The sequence below is a fragment of the Bubalus kerabau genome, chromosome 1 (genome assembly GCF_029407905.1).
Source record: "Bubalus kerabau isolate K-KA32 ecotype Philippines breed swamp buffalo chromosome 1, PCC_UOA_SB_1v2, whole genome shotgun sequence".
In the NCBI taxonomy this organism is placed as follows: domain Eukaryota; kingdom Metazoa; phylum Chordata; class Mammalia; order Artiodactyla; family Bovidae; genus Bubalus; species Bubalus kerabau.
In genome coordinates, this window is record NC_073624.1 from 97421571 (window position 1) to 97437958 (window position 16388).

Consider the following 16388-nt stretch of genomic DNA (forward strand, 5'->3'; position numbering starts at 1 on the left):
GCTCAGTCTTGTCAGACTCTTTGTGACTCATGGACTACAGCACGTCAGGCTTCCCTGTCCATCACCAACTCCCAGAGCCTACTCAAACTCATGTCCATCGAGTTGGTGATGCCATCCAACCATCTCATCCTTTGTTGTCGCCTTCTCCTCCTGCCTTCAATCTTTCCTAGCATCAGGGTCTTTTCCAATGAGTCAGTTCTTTGTATCAAGTGGCCAAAGTATTGGAGTTTCAGCTTCAGCATCAGTCCTTCCAATGTATATTCAGGACTGATTTCCTTGAGGATTGACTGGTTTGATTTCATTACAATCCAAGGGACTCTTCAAGAGTCTTTTCCAATATCACAGTTCAAAAGCATCAATTCTTCGGTGCTCAGCTTTCTTTATGGTCCAACACTCACATCCATACATGACTACTGGAAAAACCAGAGCCTTGACTAGATGGACCTTTGTTGGCAAAGTAATGTCTCTGCTTTTTAGTATGCTGTCTAGGTTGCTCATAGCTTTTCTTCGAAGGAGCAAGCATCTTTTAATTTCATGGCTGCAGTCACCATATGCAATGATTTTGGAGCCCAAAAAAGTAAAGTCTTTCACTGTTTTCATTGTTTTCCCATCTACTTGCCATGAAGTGATGGGACTGGATGTCATGATCTTCGTTTTTTGAATGTTAAGTTTTAAAGCCAACTTTTTCACTCTCCTCTTTCACTTTCATCAAGAGGCTCTTTAGTTCTTCTTCACTTTCTGCCATAAGGGTGGTGTCATCTGCATATCTGAGGTTATTGATATTTCTCCTGACAATCTTGATTCTAGCTTGTGCTTCATCCAGCCCAGCATTTTGCGTGATGTACTCTGCATAAAAGTTAAATTAGCAGGGTGACAATATACCGCCTTGATGTACTCCTTTCCCAATTTGGAACCAGTCTGTTGTTCCATGTCCGATTCTAACTGTTGCTTCTTGACCTGCATACAGATTTCTCAGGAGGCAGGAGGCATATATCTCTATGACTTAGATTACTCTAGGTACCTCATATAAGTGGATTTATGCAGTGTTTGTCCTTTTGTAACTATCTAAGAAGGCAATGGCACCCCACTCCAGTACTCTTGTCTAGAAAATCCCATGGAAGGAGGAGCCTGGAAGGCTGCAGTCCATGGGATCAATGAGGGTCGGACACAACTGAATGACTTCACTTTCAGTTTTCACTTTCATGCATTGGAGAAGGAAATGGCACCCCACTCCAGTATTCTTGCCTGGAGAATCCTAGGGATGGGGGAGCCTGGTGGGCTGCCGTCTATGGGGTCGCACAGAGTCGGACACGACTGAAGTGACTTAGCAGCAGCAGCAGCAAGTTCACTTAGCATAATGTCCTCAAAGTCTCTCCTTGTTGTGTCATGTGTGTCAGAATTCCATCCTTTTTAAGGCTGAATAATATTCCATATGCCATGTTTTATCTATTCATCTGTTGGTAGACACTTGGATTATTTCCATACTTTAGCTATTATGAATAATGCTGCAATGAATAATGGTGTTCAAATCTCTCTTCAAGTTCCTGCTTTCAATTTTTTTAGATATATTCCCAGAAGTGGAATTGTTGGATCATATGAAAATTCTAGTTTTAAGTTTTTGAGGAATTACCCTACAGTTTTCCATAGCTGTTGCACTATGTAACATTCCTACCACCAGTATACAAGTGTTCCAATTTCTCTGTATATCCTCACCACCACTTTTTATTTTCTTTTAAGAAAAAAAAATAGTTGCCATCCTAATGGGCATGAGGGTGGTTATATTTAACTTTTTAAAAATCAACTTTATTGAAAAATTATTTATTTACAGTAAAATCATGCACTTTAAGTTTATGCCTGATGAGTTTTGACAAATGTATAACCTGTGTAACCACCACCATCATAATTAAGATATAATTTCTAACACACCTAAAGGTTCCCATGTGCCCCTTTCCAGTCAGTTCTCCCTGTTCCTGGCCGCAGATAGTCAGTTCTTTCTGTCACAGTTAATTAGATATGTATTTCTAGTGTTTCATGTAGGGAGAGTCGTTCACACAAGAAGAACCAGTAGGCACTCTTTTCCTTCTGGCTACTTTTGGTCAGATTAATGTATCTGAGAGTCATCCACGTTACTGTATATATCTGTTTCTCCCTCTGTATGGACGAGTGGTATTGTCTTGTATGGACATAGCACACTTGACCCTTTCACCAGGTGGACATTTGAGTGGACCATTTGGATGTCCTTTCAGCAGTGGACATTCGTTTTCAGTGTTTGGCTATTATGATTAAAGCCAAAATAAACATTTGTATGCACATTTAAAAAAATTATCTTCCCTCATAAAACAATGGTGGCAAAAGATGGTGGTAATTTTGTTTGATATACCTACTCAGTGAAATTTAAAGTTTACAATTTGTTTTCATTTCCAACATTTTTCGAAATTTAGTGTCCATGCAATCCTGCATGTATGAACCCTTGTTTCTAGAGAGAGCACTAAATGGCATTTGGGACCAGACAGCTCTGGTTCGGAGAAGGCAATGGCACCCCACTCCAGTACTCTTGCCTGGAGAATCCCATGGACGGAGGAGCCTAATAGGCTACAGTCCAGGGGATCACTAAGACTCGGACACGTTTGAGCGACTTCACTTTCACTTTTCAGTTTCATGCATTGGAGAAGGAAATGGCAACCCACTCCAGTATTCTTGCCTGGAGAATCCTAGGGACGCGGGAGCCTGGTGGGCTGCCGTCTATGGGGTCACAGAGTCAGACACGACTGAAGTAACTTAGCAGCAGCAGCAGCTCGTAGTTATGCAGTACCACCTAGATTATTTCAAAACACATCCCTTGTTCCCACAAACTATCAATAAGTGCCTGTTAATGCCATCACTCAAAGGCCCATGCACATTTCTAAATGTCCAAAAGGAAAATGTATTCACTTGGGTTGAGAACTTTTCTATACCAATTATCCCTGGAGACATATTTGGGTGTATAGTGTGGGGAGATCAGTCATAAGATTACTGCACTAATCTAGCCAAGATATTGTAGACTGGACTAACATAGTGAGGATGGAAAATAGACGAGAGTACAAGTTAATTGGGAGGCAGAAGTCATAGGACTGTTTTCTGGCTTATGTGTTGAGATGAAGAATCAATCAATAAGGAAGAGTAGGTAGAATAAGGAAAGAAGAGGGCAAGTAAGCCAACCCTTAACAGTCTGGTAACCAGGTAGGAGGAGAACCATGTGGACACGATGAGCTCTGTGTCCATTCCCCTCTCCCTGTAGTGTACTACAGGGGTTGGAAAGCTGAAAACTATTTCCAGACACCCTGGCAGATGGATTTCTGGATTAAGGTCATCAGTTAGATGCATTAATGTGAGATTTGGAAGATGGAAATAAGGGAAAACCTTCTTCTTGCTTAGGCAAGCAAAATCATGAAGAAATTGGGATTTCCCACAATAGTGCTGCATCATCCAGTCTTGGATACTGAGATGTAACTGTGGCAGCTTCCAGGTTCCAAGGGTACAGAGTCAGTTCACCGCTCCTGAGCCCAACAGCCTGGTGGCAGTTCCCTGAATGCACCTTCCTGAGGTGGCAGAGGCCGCAGCCTCCCTGGCCGGTCAGTTTGGTGTTCTGGGAGCAGCTAGAGATTGCCACTTCTGCTCTTTCAGGGATTTTATAACTATATACAAAATAGCTGGAGAGGATTTTATTTCCTGAAATTGAAAACTACGCACAAAATAAAGAGAAAGAGTTTCCAGATGAGGGAGTGGTAACAGAGTGAGCCTTTCAGGGAGGCCAAGCAAATGAGAAGTAAAAAGTACCCATTGGGTTTGTCTCTATGGGGATCAGTAGTGACTTCAACAAGAGCCATTTCAGGGACAGATTGAAGTAGAATCCTGATTACAATAAGTTGAGGAACAGATATCTGAATACTGTACATAGAGATTCTTGTGTTATTGTTGGCATTTGCCTATGCTTTGGATTAGTTTGGTATGAAAGAAGAGGGGACTGCTTAACTTCTTACATGTCAAACCACTTAAATGCCTCACTCTGCATTGGTGAGCTTTCTGATCCCCAGATTGCCATGACAGTGGTCCTCAAATTCTCCTTCTTCCTCACTGTGGCAGACTTAACAGCGTCCCCATAGGTTTCGTTCTGTAGTTATTTTGGGAGGAAACAATCTGGCAAGCTTACATTCAGAAGACACGATTTCTTTTCTGTGAACCCCAAACCCTATTTCCCTCTATTTGCTCTGTTACATTCTTCTGAAGTACCTTTCCTTCCCCATAATTTCCACACCTCTGCATCTGATGCCATGTAAGAAGGCCTTTGCTGGTTTCTGTCTCAGATGAAAGTGAAAAGTGAAGTCACTCAGTCATGTCTGACTCTTTGTGACCCCATGGACTGTAGCCTATCAGGGTCCTCTGTCCATGGGATTCTCCAGGCAAGAACACTGGAGTGGGTTGCCATTTCCTTCTCCAGGGGATCTTCCCAACCCAGGGATTGAACCTGGGTCTCCCTCATTGCGGGTGGACGCTTTACCATCTGAGCCACCAGTGAAGCCCCAGATGGAAGAAGGCAAATCCATGCACTCTGGTCCAGGCCTCTACAGCTTCTATCACTGAGTGGGATAATCTTCAGTGCTTAAGTTGTCAAAAGATCTTAGCACTGTTAAACTGGTGATCATTTTTTAGTTATTTAATATAAAACAATATTTATAAATGATGCTCCTTTTAGTATTTACAAACTGACTGAAATATACTTACAGTCACAGTTTTCCAATATAAGGAATTTACTTTTTTTCCCCATATGCATGGTCTTTAGTTCCTAAGGGAAGTAATATCACAAAAGAAAACCCTCTGATGTTCATAGAATGTGGTAAGTGCCTGTTAGGGGGGAAGTAGATGACAAAGCAGCATGTACTGTTTGATTCCATTTTTGTTCAAAGAAAAATATATTCTTGGGACTTCCCTGGTGGTCCAAAAGTTAAGACTCCACACTTCTGGTGAAGGGGGCATGGGTTTGATCCCTGATGGGGGAACTAAGATCTCAAATGCCATGCAACCAAAAAAGAAAAGAAAAATATATTCTTATATGTGTATTTTAAAAGACTGCCTATTTTTTGTGTTGAATACATTACTTTTGAAATACGAAAAAATTTTTTGAAATGTGTAAAGGACTCACAAAGGTAAAAACAATATGGATAATACTAACAGAGAAACCAAATCAGAAAAAAAAATATATTTTTAATGTGATGCAGTTCTGAAGGTGTGAGTGCTGTAATTTATATTCACTTCTGTCAGATTTAGGATGAGGACTCCTTTTCCACAGGGCATGAAAAGGCTTCTTGTGCTATATCCTTAATAAAGATGAACATTTGTCTCTTGAATTCACAAATAGCACAAAGTAATTATCAGAGTCCCTTTTTGTAACTTCTGAAAACTCCTACAATCAGCAGTTTTCCCTTCCCCTCAAAAATAAATGTTCAAGGTTGTGCGAGCAAGAATCTTCTCAACTGTGACAACTTACTTTTAAAAATCATTATTAAAGATGGATTCTTTGCTTTTTAGATGCTTCATATTTTCTTTGTACTTTATTTCCAAAGGAGAATGTTAAAGCATGCAATTTCAAAGAAGGTTTTTTGTTGTTTCATTTCTTCCTGATAATTTGTTTTCACAGGAATAGTTGATGAGCTAATTTTAGCATACCAAAACACCAACAATTGTAATAAATCTACTATTGAGCAAGGAAGACCTATCACAGCCAAAAATAAATAAATTAATTTTAAAATAATATAAAAAAGATAAAATAAGTAGTATGAATCCAACTCAACCAAAAAAGCCCAGTGAAATATGAAACAGAAATACAACTTTGTATAACACATAATTTGTAACTGAATGACATAAAAATGTTGGTAAGCTGGAAGTGCCTATTGCTCTTTCTTCCTCTTTTATTTACTTATTTTAATTTTTTTGACGGTGCCAAGTGGCATATGAGATCTTAGTTCCATGACCAGGAATTGAACATGTATCCCCTGTAGTAGAAGTGTGTGTGTGTGTGTATGCCTAGTCACTCAGATGTGTCTAACTCTTTGCAACCTCATAGACTTTAGCCCAAAAGACTCCTCTATCCATGGGATTTCCAGGCAAAAATACTGGAGTAGGTTGACATTCCCTTCTTCTGGAGATCATCTTGACCCAGGGTTTGAATCCAGGTCTCTTGCATTGCAGGCAGATTCTTTACCATCTGAGTCAGTAGGGAAGCCCCTTTTTCTTCCTCCTTTTTGAATCTGATTCCAAACAGGGATAAGAAGCCAAATAGAAGTCAAGGCACTGAGACTTCCCTGGTGGTGCAGTGGATAGGAATCCACCTGCCAATGCAAGAGACACAGGTTCGATCCCTGGTCTGGGAAGATTCCACATGCCGGGGAGCAACTAAGCCTGTGCTCCACAACTACTGAGCCCACACTGTAGAGCCTGAGCGCCACAGCTACGGAGCCTGCACGCTGCAGTTACTGAAGCTTGTGTGCCTAGAGCCTGTGCTCCACAACAAGAGAAGCCACCACAGTGAGAAGCCTGCACACAACAGAAAATAGTACCCACGTGCCACACCTAGAGAAAGCCCGAGGGCAACAAAGACTCAGGGCAACCAATAAATAAATAAATTTTAAAAATAAAAAAAGAGATTAAGGCATCTATTACTGAAAGTCCTCCTAGGTAGAGATGGATTGGAGAAGATAGCTCGAACCTGAGGCCAAAGTGGGGTTTCCTAAATCCTTCCCCTAATTGAAAAAAACTAGTAACCCTGTCCGTCAAAGCGCAAGCTGGGAAATGGGAACAGGGAGTGGAGACACATCTATTGGTGGTTTTGTCACACGGGAATAGCATATGCAGGGCAAACTCATGCTACGTATGAGCAAGTGGTCAGCAAGAGCAAACTATGTTCTGACTCTAATAAGGAAAGGTGGTCCAGTGTGGCAGTCTCACCTGCACTCCTTGGCTACTGTGGGAGAGGATATTTAAACGGAAATCTTCTTGTGCCTTCCCTGTTTATTTCAGGGTCTTTCTGTTACTCTGCTTTAACAAAATCTTTTTCATTGTAATCCCAACAATTGTCTGAACAACATATCCTAAAAACTGTTGAAACGGTGCCGCTTTGGAGAATGTGGTCAGGTTAAGTAACCATCGTCTGCTCTTCCATTAGCTAAATTGTATCCTCCCATGTGAGAGAATGAGGGGATGGAAGAAGGAACAAGACACGCCCACCCTCATGAGATTTTTTGAAGAGAGGATACGAAGGACCCTCCTTCTATGGAAATGTGAGGAGTGAAGTTTTTTTCTTAATAAAAAACTCTGGCCACACTTCCAAGGCAATTAAAGAATGGTCTTTTCCAAAAATGGTGCTGGGAAACTGGATAATCCATATGCAACAGAAGGAAGTTGGATCTTGTCCTTACTTTATATAACTAAATAATAGAGCTAAAAGAAAGAAAAAAACATTGGTGTAAATCTTCATGATATTGGATTAGGCAATAGTTTCTTAGATACAACAGCAAAAGCACAAGTGAAAAAAGAAATTAAAAAACAGATCAATTGGACTTGATCAAAATTTAAAACGTTTGTGTTGGAAAAAATACCATCAAGAAAGTAAAAGGCATCTTAAAGAATGGAAGAAAATATTTGTAAATCATATATCTGATAAGGGACTTAGAATATAAAGAACCCTTACAACTAAATAATAAAAAGATGAATAAACCAATTTTTTAATTGGGGAAAAGATCTGAATAGACATTTCTTCAAAGAAGACACATAAATCTATGTCAATTTCATTCTATTAAAAACTTAAAAGAAATTCTCTTTGGTAGTGATTAACCAACTTAGTAAACATGTAATGGGGAGAGGCTTTAAGAAAGCAAGGAATCAATGTGGAGGTTTTTAATACCCAAGAAATTTTTGTAAATAGAAAAATGCAATCACTTTAGTGTTGAAATTAAAACTAATTTTTTTGGAGTGACCATTAAACACCCAGTTTTTGTTAAGTTTAAAAGTCAACAAAAACCTATTTATTCTATCTTAAACTCTACTAAAATAACAACTGTCTCCTTTTTTCTTGATTAATATTTGATTAACTCAAACAGAACTGATTAAACTTCCTTTAACAATGACTCATATACAACTCAATGAATAACAATCCCTTATATATTTTAAAGTGTGTGTGTATTTTTATATATTTTGCTCCTATCTAAGTACCTCAAATGCATATTTATACTCAAAGAAAATATTCTCTAGTTTTTAACTTTTATAAAGCAAATAAATTAAATTTGGGGAGAATCTCAAATTCTCTTAAATATTCCAATTATAGTTTTGAACTTAATTAAATTATATTGAACTTTTAAACTTAATAATCACAGGTGTAAAATCAGTCAACTCAATTTAAACTGAAAGCCCAAGAGGAATCTCTCAGATTCTCTAATTTACCAAAATAGCTTTAATATTGCAAGCATAACAAATACACGAGTATCCCAGTGATTCAAAATTGCTTTATACACATTAAAGCTTTGATTTACTTTATTTCCTTATTTAAATTCTAAACTTTTCTGGGGATTATTATCCAGCATCTCCTTATTTTTGAGGCTGAGGCTCAGGACCTAAGACATGCATTTTTGGGGTAATTTTTATCAAGATTTCAAATGGATTCTCTAAGTCCTTTTTAGAGTCATCATGACAAGAGAGTTCAAGTCTGAATCCTTCAGATAAGGTTGTTTTTTTCCCAGGTTCATCTTTATTGCCTGATTTCTGTAGACCAAATTCCTCAAAACCTCAGCGTCTACTTCATTATTCTCCTTATGGGTCTTTGAATTCTCTCCCTTCTTTACATTCTTCTTGTGTTCAGAATATCTCTCATATCTTCACCTGTCCCTGTCATAATACACTCAAATTGTGCAAATTACACCTGGATAATGATTTCAGTTATGCATATGTTTTATACATAAATGTTTCTCTAATTATGTATACCCTGGTGGCTCAGATGGTAAGGAATCTGCCTGCAACTTGGAAGACTCAAGTTCAAGAAGATCTCCTGGAGAAGGGAATGGCTACTCACTCCAGTATTCTTGCATGGAGTATTCTGTGGAGCCTGGCAGGCTACAGTCCATGGGGTTTCAAAGAGTTGGATACAACTGAGTGACTAATACATAATGGATGTATATAAAACTGAAATGTTAGCAATTTTCCTAGTCACATAAACTCATCCAAACCTAAGTATCTACTCTAATATATCCAAATTCATTGTGAACAGATCATATATACTACTATCTATTTTAAAGTTTAATGCCTTCATTATTTACTTTGAAACTTTCTTCTGCTAAATGACTCAGTATTGCAAGTGGTAAATTTTCTATTTTTGTGCTCAAAACACTCTGGACTTATAGATAACATAGCCTTTGTGCTGTACCCTAGTGTTTATCTATCTAGTTCTTCTGAGCTGACTATGAGCTCCTAGAGAACATGGCTTTTTCTTCCCTCATTTTTTGTTGTGCTAGAATATATATAACATAATATTTACCCTATAACATGATATTTACCCTTTAATAATTTTAAAATGTGTAATTCAAGGGAACAGTGTCAAGGGAACAGCGTCAGTGTCACATATTCACAAGGGAACATGACATATATATATAGATAAATAGATAGATACCTTTAGTCCTTGTTTCTTTCCTAGTGCCTGGCCTGTAAATGACACTAGGAAAACATTTGTTGGACAACCTACTGAATGAATGAATGAGTAAATGAATGATCAGATGTTTGATAATTATATAAATTATCAAATTGCCTCTCTCTTTTTAATAAACATATATAACATTTCTTGTTTTGAAGCCTTCAAGTTTAACAGACTCAGTGGATATAGCTACATTTGATCCAGTGATGGACATAAGCCCTATGTCTGACGTGGTAGCCATTATTAAATTGAGAGGACTACAGACAAAGGCCAAGCATATCCTACTTCAATGGCTTGATCACTACAGATTCGCCTTAGGTCAGTTATAGAATCCGTTGTGTTGTTCCACATAATCCATTTCCATTATTCAGACTTCTAGCAGACTAACATTTAAATGCCTCTTCCTTCCAAGGTTTCCCAGGGAGTGAGTTTGTAAACTGGAAGTGCTATACACTATAGATCCTTAACACAGATCCAGGTGATCGGACATAAGAAAATCAAAGGAGCCAACCTTAATTTTTATTTCCTTCCTTTTTGGAAAAGATACTCTTTTTGGCCAACTTATGTGTTTTCATAAAAGAAAGTGCTTTCATATTCATTTTTTGGATCAGAAAGTACTTTTGCTCCTCAACCATCACCACTCAACCTCTCCACCCAAACCTCTGTCCTTGCTAATGTCTTTTGTTAACTTGCTGTGTTGAAAGGGGCCCATGTCCTCACATTGGCATATGCTGCTGCAATGGCAACTCACAGCTTGTATTTGGTGACAGTTTCTGATTACCTGTCACTGTTTCAATTCTTGACTGGTGACATAATGCAGTGGATTTTCATTATACATGGTAGTTAGATTCTGTAGCATCTCTACCAATACTGAATTAGTGATATCAAACCGCCACTCCTGGGGAAACAGAGAGCAAGCTTCTTGAAAGCTTCTGGTCACAATATTTTCAACTGATCAATATATAATCTATTTTATATGTGTTTCTGTATAAAGACACCTTATTAAATACATACTGTTGATATATTAAGTGAACCCATGGTCAACAGCTCTATGAACCGTGCCTGAACGGTAACACAAGCATTTTCTCATTAAGGCACATAGCAACCTTTTTGCACTTTGGAATAGTAAACAGCACTTCAGTACTAAGCTTGCAGGTGATTTTAAATGGCAAAATCACCAACAAAAGGCATAAAAATGTGAAAAACGTGGCACAAAATAGACCATGTAAAGGACACTGGTTTACAGTATGAGCAGGGAAACAAGAAGCAAAGCATCACCTTGTTTAATCTCAGCTGGGAACATGCATGAAGCAATTAAAAACTTTCACCACTCTCCATGTCACTCTGACCACAGAAGTGCAACAGATACTGATTTGGAGTTATAAATACATTTTAGCAAGTAGGCAAATTCACAAATATAGAATTTGTGAGTGATTAGCATCAATTCAGTTCAGTTCAGTCGCTCAGTCGTGTCCAGCTCTTTGCAACCCCATGAATCACAGCACGCCAGGCCTCCCTGTCCATCACCAACTCCCGGAGTTCACTCAGACTCATGTCCATCGAGTCAGTGATGCCATCTAGCCATCTCATCGTCTGTCGTTCCCTTCTCCTCTTGCCCCCAATCCCTCCTAGCATCAGGGTCTTTTCCAATGAGTCAGCTCTTTGCATGAGGTGGCCAAAGTACTGGAGTTTCAGCTTCAGCATCATTCCCTCCAAAGAAGTCCCAGGGCTGATCTCCTTCAGAATGGACTGGTTGGATCTCCTTGCAGTCTGCTAAATCTAGAAGGCAAGCTTCTCCATTTGAGGAGGTAATTTGCTACCTACTGTGGTATATAGCGGGCTTCCCCCGTGGCACTAGTGGTAAAGAACCTGCTTGCCAATAGAAGACATAAGAGATGTGGGTTTGATCCCTGGGCTGGGGAAGATCCCCTGGAGGAGGGCATGGCAACCCACTCCAGTATTCTTGCCTAGAGAATCCCATGGACAGAGGGGCCTGGTGGGCTACAGTCCATGGGGTCTCAAAGAGTTGGACACAACTGAAGCACCTTAGCATGCACACACGCGTAGTATATAGCAGAGTTCCCCAAAGGATGTGCCACAGATGTTTAACACAGAAATTGAAAAATGGATTCCCTCAGCCCTCAGGCAGCCAGCTGGGCTGGGGTGATTGAGCCCCTCAGATTGTTGACTCCACCTGCAAGGAGCCTAGTAACTTTACCACTGTGTGCCATACAAATACATCATACTTTCTTTTTATATCATATTTCTATGATAATGATCTATTATATATAGGGGTTTATAGTCTACAATTTTTGATTTGATGAGAAAAATTTGTGAAGCACTATGTCTAATCCTTTGGTACAACTTTCAGAATTAAATAGCTATGCTCAAAGCCTGGTTCTGACTCTTTCTAGCTGAGTGGACTTGGACTTACCTGTGATATCATAAAAATAAGAGTACCTCGTGAAGGTACTTCATTCAATAGGATTATTTATTTACAGTACTTAGCACATTAACTGGCACAAGGTAAGTACAGACAATCTCTCCTATGGATCAGATCTGTTGATAACCTAAAATTTTCTTTGTTTATTACATAGATGCTATATATTCTCTGAACAGACCACGTAGTGCATTTAAAATAAAAGAACCAACAGAAGGACAATTCTGTAAATGGGTGAAGGAGTGTCCAGATTATTTCAGCCAACTTAGTCCATATAGTTCCACCTATAGTGACCTAGGTTCACTAAGCAGTAAAGTATATTCTGTTTATGTTTCAGGAATAGAATCCCGACATATTTGCAAAATGCCCAAGTTTCCACAAAAAGTGGTCAGAAGAAGAATCTCAACAGCAAAATTTCCTTTGAAACAAAGTACAAAGGAAAGCAATGAGAATAAGGAATATCTTCGATACCAAAACACCTTCCTAAAACTAAAGGGTATGTTTGAGCCTTTGCCTCTCCGTCAAATTCAGAAGACCCCAGCCAGCAGTCCACCTGTCAGGTAACCAGCTTCATTTGTCTTAATAATTCATGATTCAGCTTACATTTGAAAGCACTTTAGATGAATACCTCATTCAGTCCACCTACAAATGCTGAGCAAAGCCTGCTGTTCAGTAGCTTCATCTAAGAGTTCTCTAAGCAGACTGAGTTAAGGTGTTGCCACTTACGTGCTGTCAGTGAAAAATCTTTCTTAAAACTTGGACAGGACTTTCCTGGTGGTCCAGTGGTTAAGGTTGTCCGCTTGCAATGCAGGGGGCATGAATTTGACCCCTGGTGCGAGGACTAAGATCCCACATGACCCATGGTATGGCCAAAAGATTTTAAAAAACTGAGACAAACTTACATGCCTTGATTCAATCATTTGAGTTTTCTCCAATCTGCTTCCCAAGACGCTGCCCATTTAGCAGAAGGAATTTGAATTAGGAATCAAGACTCTGTTTTCACCTCTTCAGTGAACACTGATTATATGTCAGAAATTTCTCACTCTGCAGTTCTAATGGTGTGGATGAACCTAGAGCCTATACAGAGTGAAGTAAGTCAGAAAGAGAAAGATAAATATTGTATACTAATGCATATATATATGGAATCTTGAAAGATGATCGGAGAAGGCAATGGCACCCCACTCCAGTACTCTTGCCTGGAAAATCCCATGGATGGAGGAGCCTGGTAGGCTGCAGTCCATGGGGTCACTAAGAGTCAGACACGACGGAGCGAATTCCCTTTCACTTTTCACTTTCATGCATTGGAGAAGGAAATGGCAACCCACTCCAGTGTTCTTGCCTGGAGAATGCCAGGGATGGGGGATCCTGGTGGGCTGCGGTCTCTGGGGTTGCACAGAGTCGGACACGACTGAAGCGACTTAGTAGTAGTAGAAAGATGATACCACAGAATTTATTTGCAGGGCAGCAATGGAGAAACAGACATAGAGATCAGCCTTATGGACATGAGAAGCGGGGATGAGAGGTGAGATGTATGGAGAGGAACATGGAAACTTACAGTCAGTTCAGTTCAGTTCAGTTCAGTCACCCAGTCACGTCTGACTCTTCGCAACCCCATGAATCGCAGCACGCCAGGCCTCCCTGTCCATCACCAACTCCCGGAGTTCACTCAGACTCATGTCCATTGAGTCAGTGATGCCATCCAGCCATCTCATCCTCTGTCTTCCCCTTCTCCTCCTGCCCCCAATCCCTCCCAGCATCAGAGTCTTTTCCAATGAGTCAACTCTTTGCATGAGGTGGCCAAAGTACTGGAGTTTCAGCTTTAGCATCATTCCTTCCAAAGAAATCCCAGAGATGATCTCCTTCAGAATGGACTGGTTGAATCTCCTTGCAGTCCAAGGGACTCTCAAGAGTCTTCTCCAATACCACAGTTCAAAAGCATCAATTCTTCGGCGCTCAGCCTTCTTCACAGTCCAACTCTCACATCCATACATGACCACTGGAAAAACCATAGCCTTGACTAGACGGACCTTTATTGACAAAGTAATGTCTCTGCTTTTCAATATGCTATCTAGGTTGGTCATAACTTTTCTTCCAAGGAGTAAGCGTCTTTTAATTTCATGGCTGCAGTCACTATCTGTAGTGATTTGGAGCCCCCAAAAATAAAGTCTGACACTGTTTCCACTGTTTCCCCATCTATTTCCCATGAAGTGATGGGACCAGATGCCATGATCTTCGTTTTCTGAATGTTGAGCTTTAAGCCAACTTTTTCACTCTGCTCTTTCACCTTCATCAAGAGGCTTTTTAGTTCCTCTTCACTTTCTGCCATAAGGGTGGTGTCATCTGCATATCTGAGGTTATTGATATTTCTCCCAGCAATCTTGATTCCAGCTTGTGCTTCTTCCAGCCCAGCGATTCTCATGATGTACTCTACCTATAAGTTAAATAAGCAGGGTGACAATATACAGCCTTGACACACTCCTTTTCCTATTTGGACTTACATTACCATATGTAAAATAGATAGCCAACAGGAATTTGCTGTATGGCTCAGGAAACTTAAACAGGGGCTCTGTATCAACCTAGAGGGGTGAGATGGGGAGGGAGATGGGAAGGAGGTTCAAAAGGGAGGGGACATATGTATACTTTTGGTTGATTCATGTTGAGGTTTGAGAGAAAACAACAAAATTCTGTAAAGAAATTATCCTTCCATTAAAAAAATTAATTAAAAAAAATTCTGACTCTGGAAATGGTAAATGAGGGCCAGGAGTTATTGCTTCCATTGCCTTCTCATGTAATCCTCTCAAAACAAATATATTCTTGTTTTCTTAGTCAGCATAAAAAGCCACGTTCTCTGTGCATTTGTGTCTCTGGGAGTAGCTACGAACAGCAGTGCTTCCTACCTCAGGCAGAGAAAGCCCTAGTGTCATCTTCCTCCAGGTCAAAGCCGTGGGGAAGGGGAGCAGTGGTTGGAAGAGTGGTTGATCTCTACACTGGAACCCACCCTGAGGTGGCAGCATTCAGAAGCCATAGGAGATGCCTTGCTTCCTCCCACCACATGTACAGCAAACCAGATGGGCCGACGTCTGCCAAGACTTCCAGGACCTGAGAATCCCTAGAGCTCTCAATCTTAATATTGTTTCAGTAATATTTGGTGAAGATAATGAATTTTTAGAAAAGTGGTAAATGCCACGAGGGCAATGTTTCTGGTATCTGAAGCATTGTCAGCAGATAATGCTGCTAAACAAGCAGTGCTCCCAGACCCTTAGCCATGGAATGATTTCTTCAACCAATAAATGTTATCTGCCATCCACGGAGATACAGTCACAGCCAGAAATACAGACTTGGTCTCTGTCCTCCAAGGGCTTCAAGTCTGCAAAGAGAGATTAAGAATGTATACTATTAATCAATAGAAAATAAAGAAGAAAGTGCTATTGGATTTGTACAGAAGTGAAATGCTGAAGAAGTTTTGAGGAGGGAGAAAAACTTTTTAAAGGATTTGTGGCATCATTGACTCAATGAACCTGAGTTTGAGCAAACTCTGGGAGACAGTGAAAGACAGGGAAGCCTGGCGTGCTGCAGTCCACGGGGTCGCAAAGAGTTGGACATGACTGAGTGACTGAACAACAGCAACAAGGGAGCCTTTGAGTAGAATCTTGAGTGATGAGGAGAATTTGGATATGCAGGCGGTGGGGGATGGGTTATCCATGTAGAGAGATGAGTAGTAAGAACGCTGATAATATTGGTCATGTCAGGGACAGTTAACATTTACTGAGCACTTAATATACATTAAGTACCATGCTGGTAGCTCAGACGGTAAAGCATCTGCCTGCAATGCGGGAGACCCGGGTTCGATTCCTGGGTTGGGAAGATCCCCTGGAGAAGGAAATGGCAATCCACTCCAGCACTCTTGCCTGGAAAATCCCATGGACGGAGGAGCCTGATAGGCTACAGTCCATGGGGTCGCAGAGTCAGACACGACTGAGCGACTTCACTTTCACTTTCACCATGTTAAACACTGTTCTCCCAAGGTGTCATTTACCATCCGTGACACACCTAAGGGGTAACAATAATCCTACCATGCCCTTCCCACCCCCAAAGACAGAGCAAGCAAGCCGTAGAGCAGAGGCATGATGGAGGGGCAGTACAGGCAAAGCACAAGCAGCTAAACAGTCTGGTTTTACTGATGCTCAGAATGTAGAAGATGGGATAGGCAGGGTTGGGGCCAGATCATGGAAGGCC

At 40.3% G+C, this 16388-nt stretch overlaps 1 protein-coding gene across 1 annotated transcript in view; it reads left to right on the top strand.

Annotated features, from left to right (window-relative positions):
- LOC129652714 (uncharacterized protein C3orf20 homolog) overlaps nucleotides 1-16388 on the top strand; it is a 79354-nt gene that overhangs the window by 3565 nt on the left and 59401 nt on the right. Inside the window, exons 3-4 of the mRNA XM_055581662.1 lie at nucleotides 9871-10030; nucleotides 12490-12712. Of these exons, the coding sequence (XP_055437637.1) occupies nucleotides 9871-10030; nucleotides 12490-12712 (383 nt within the window). The remainder of the gene's footprint in view (nucleotides 1-9870; nucleotides 10031-12489; nucleotides 12713-16388) is intronic.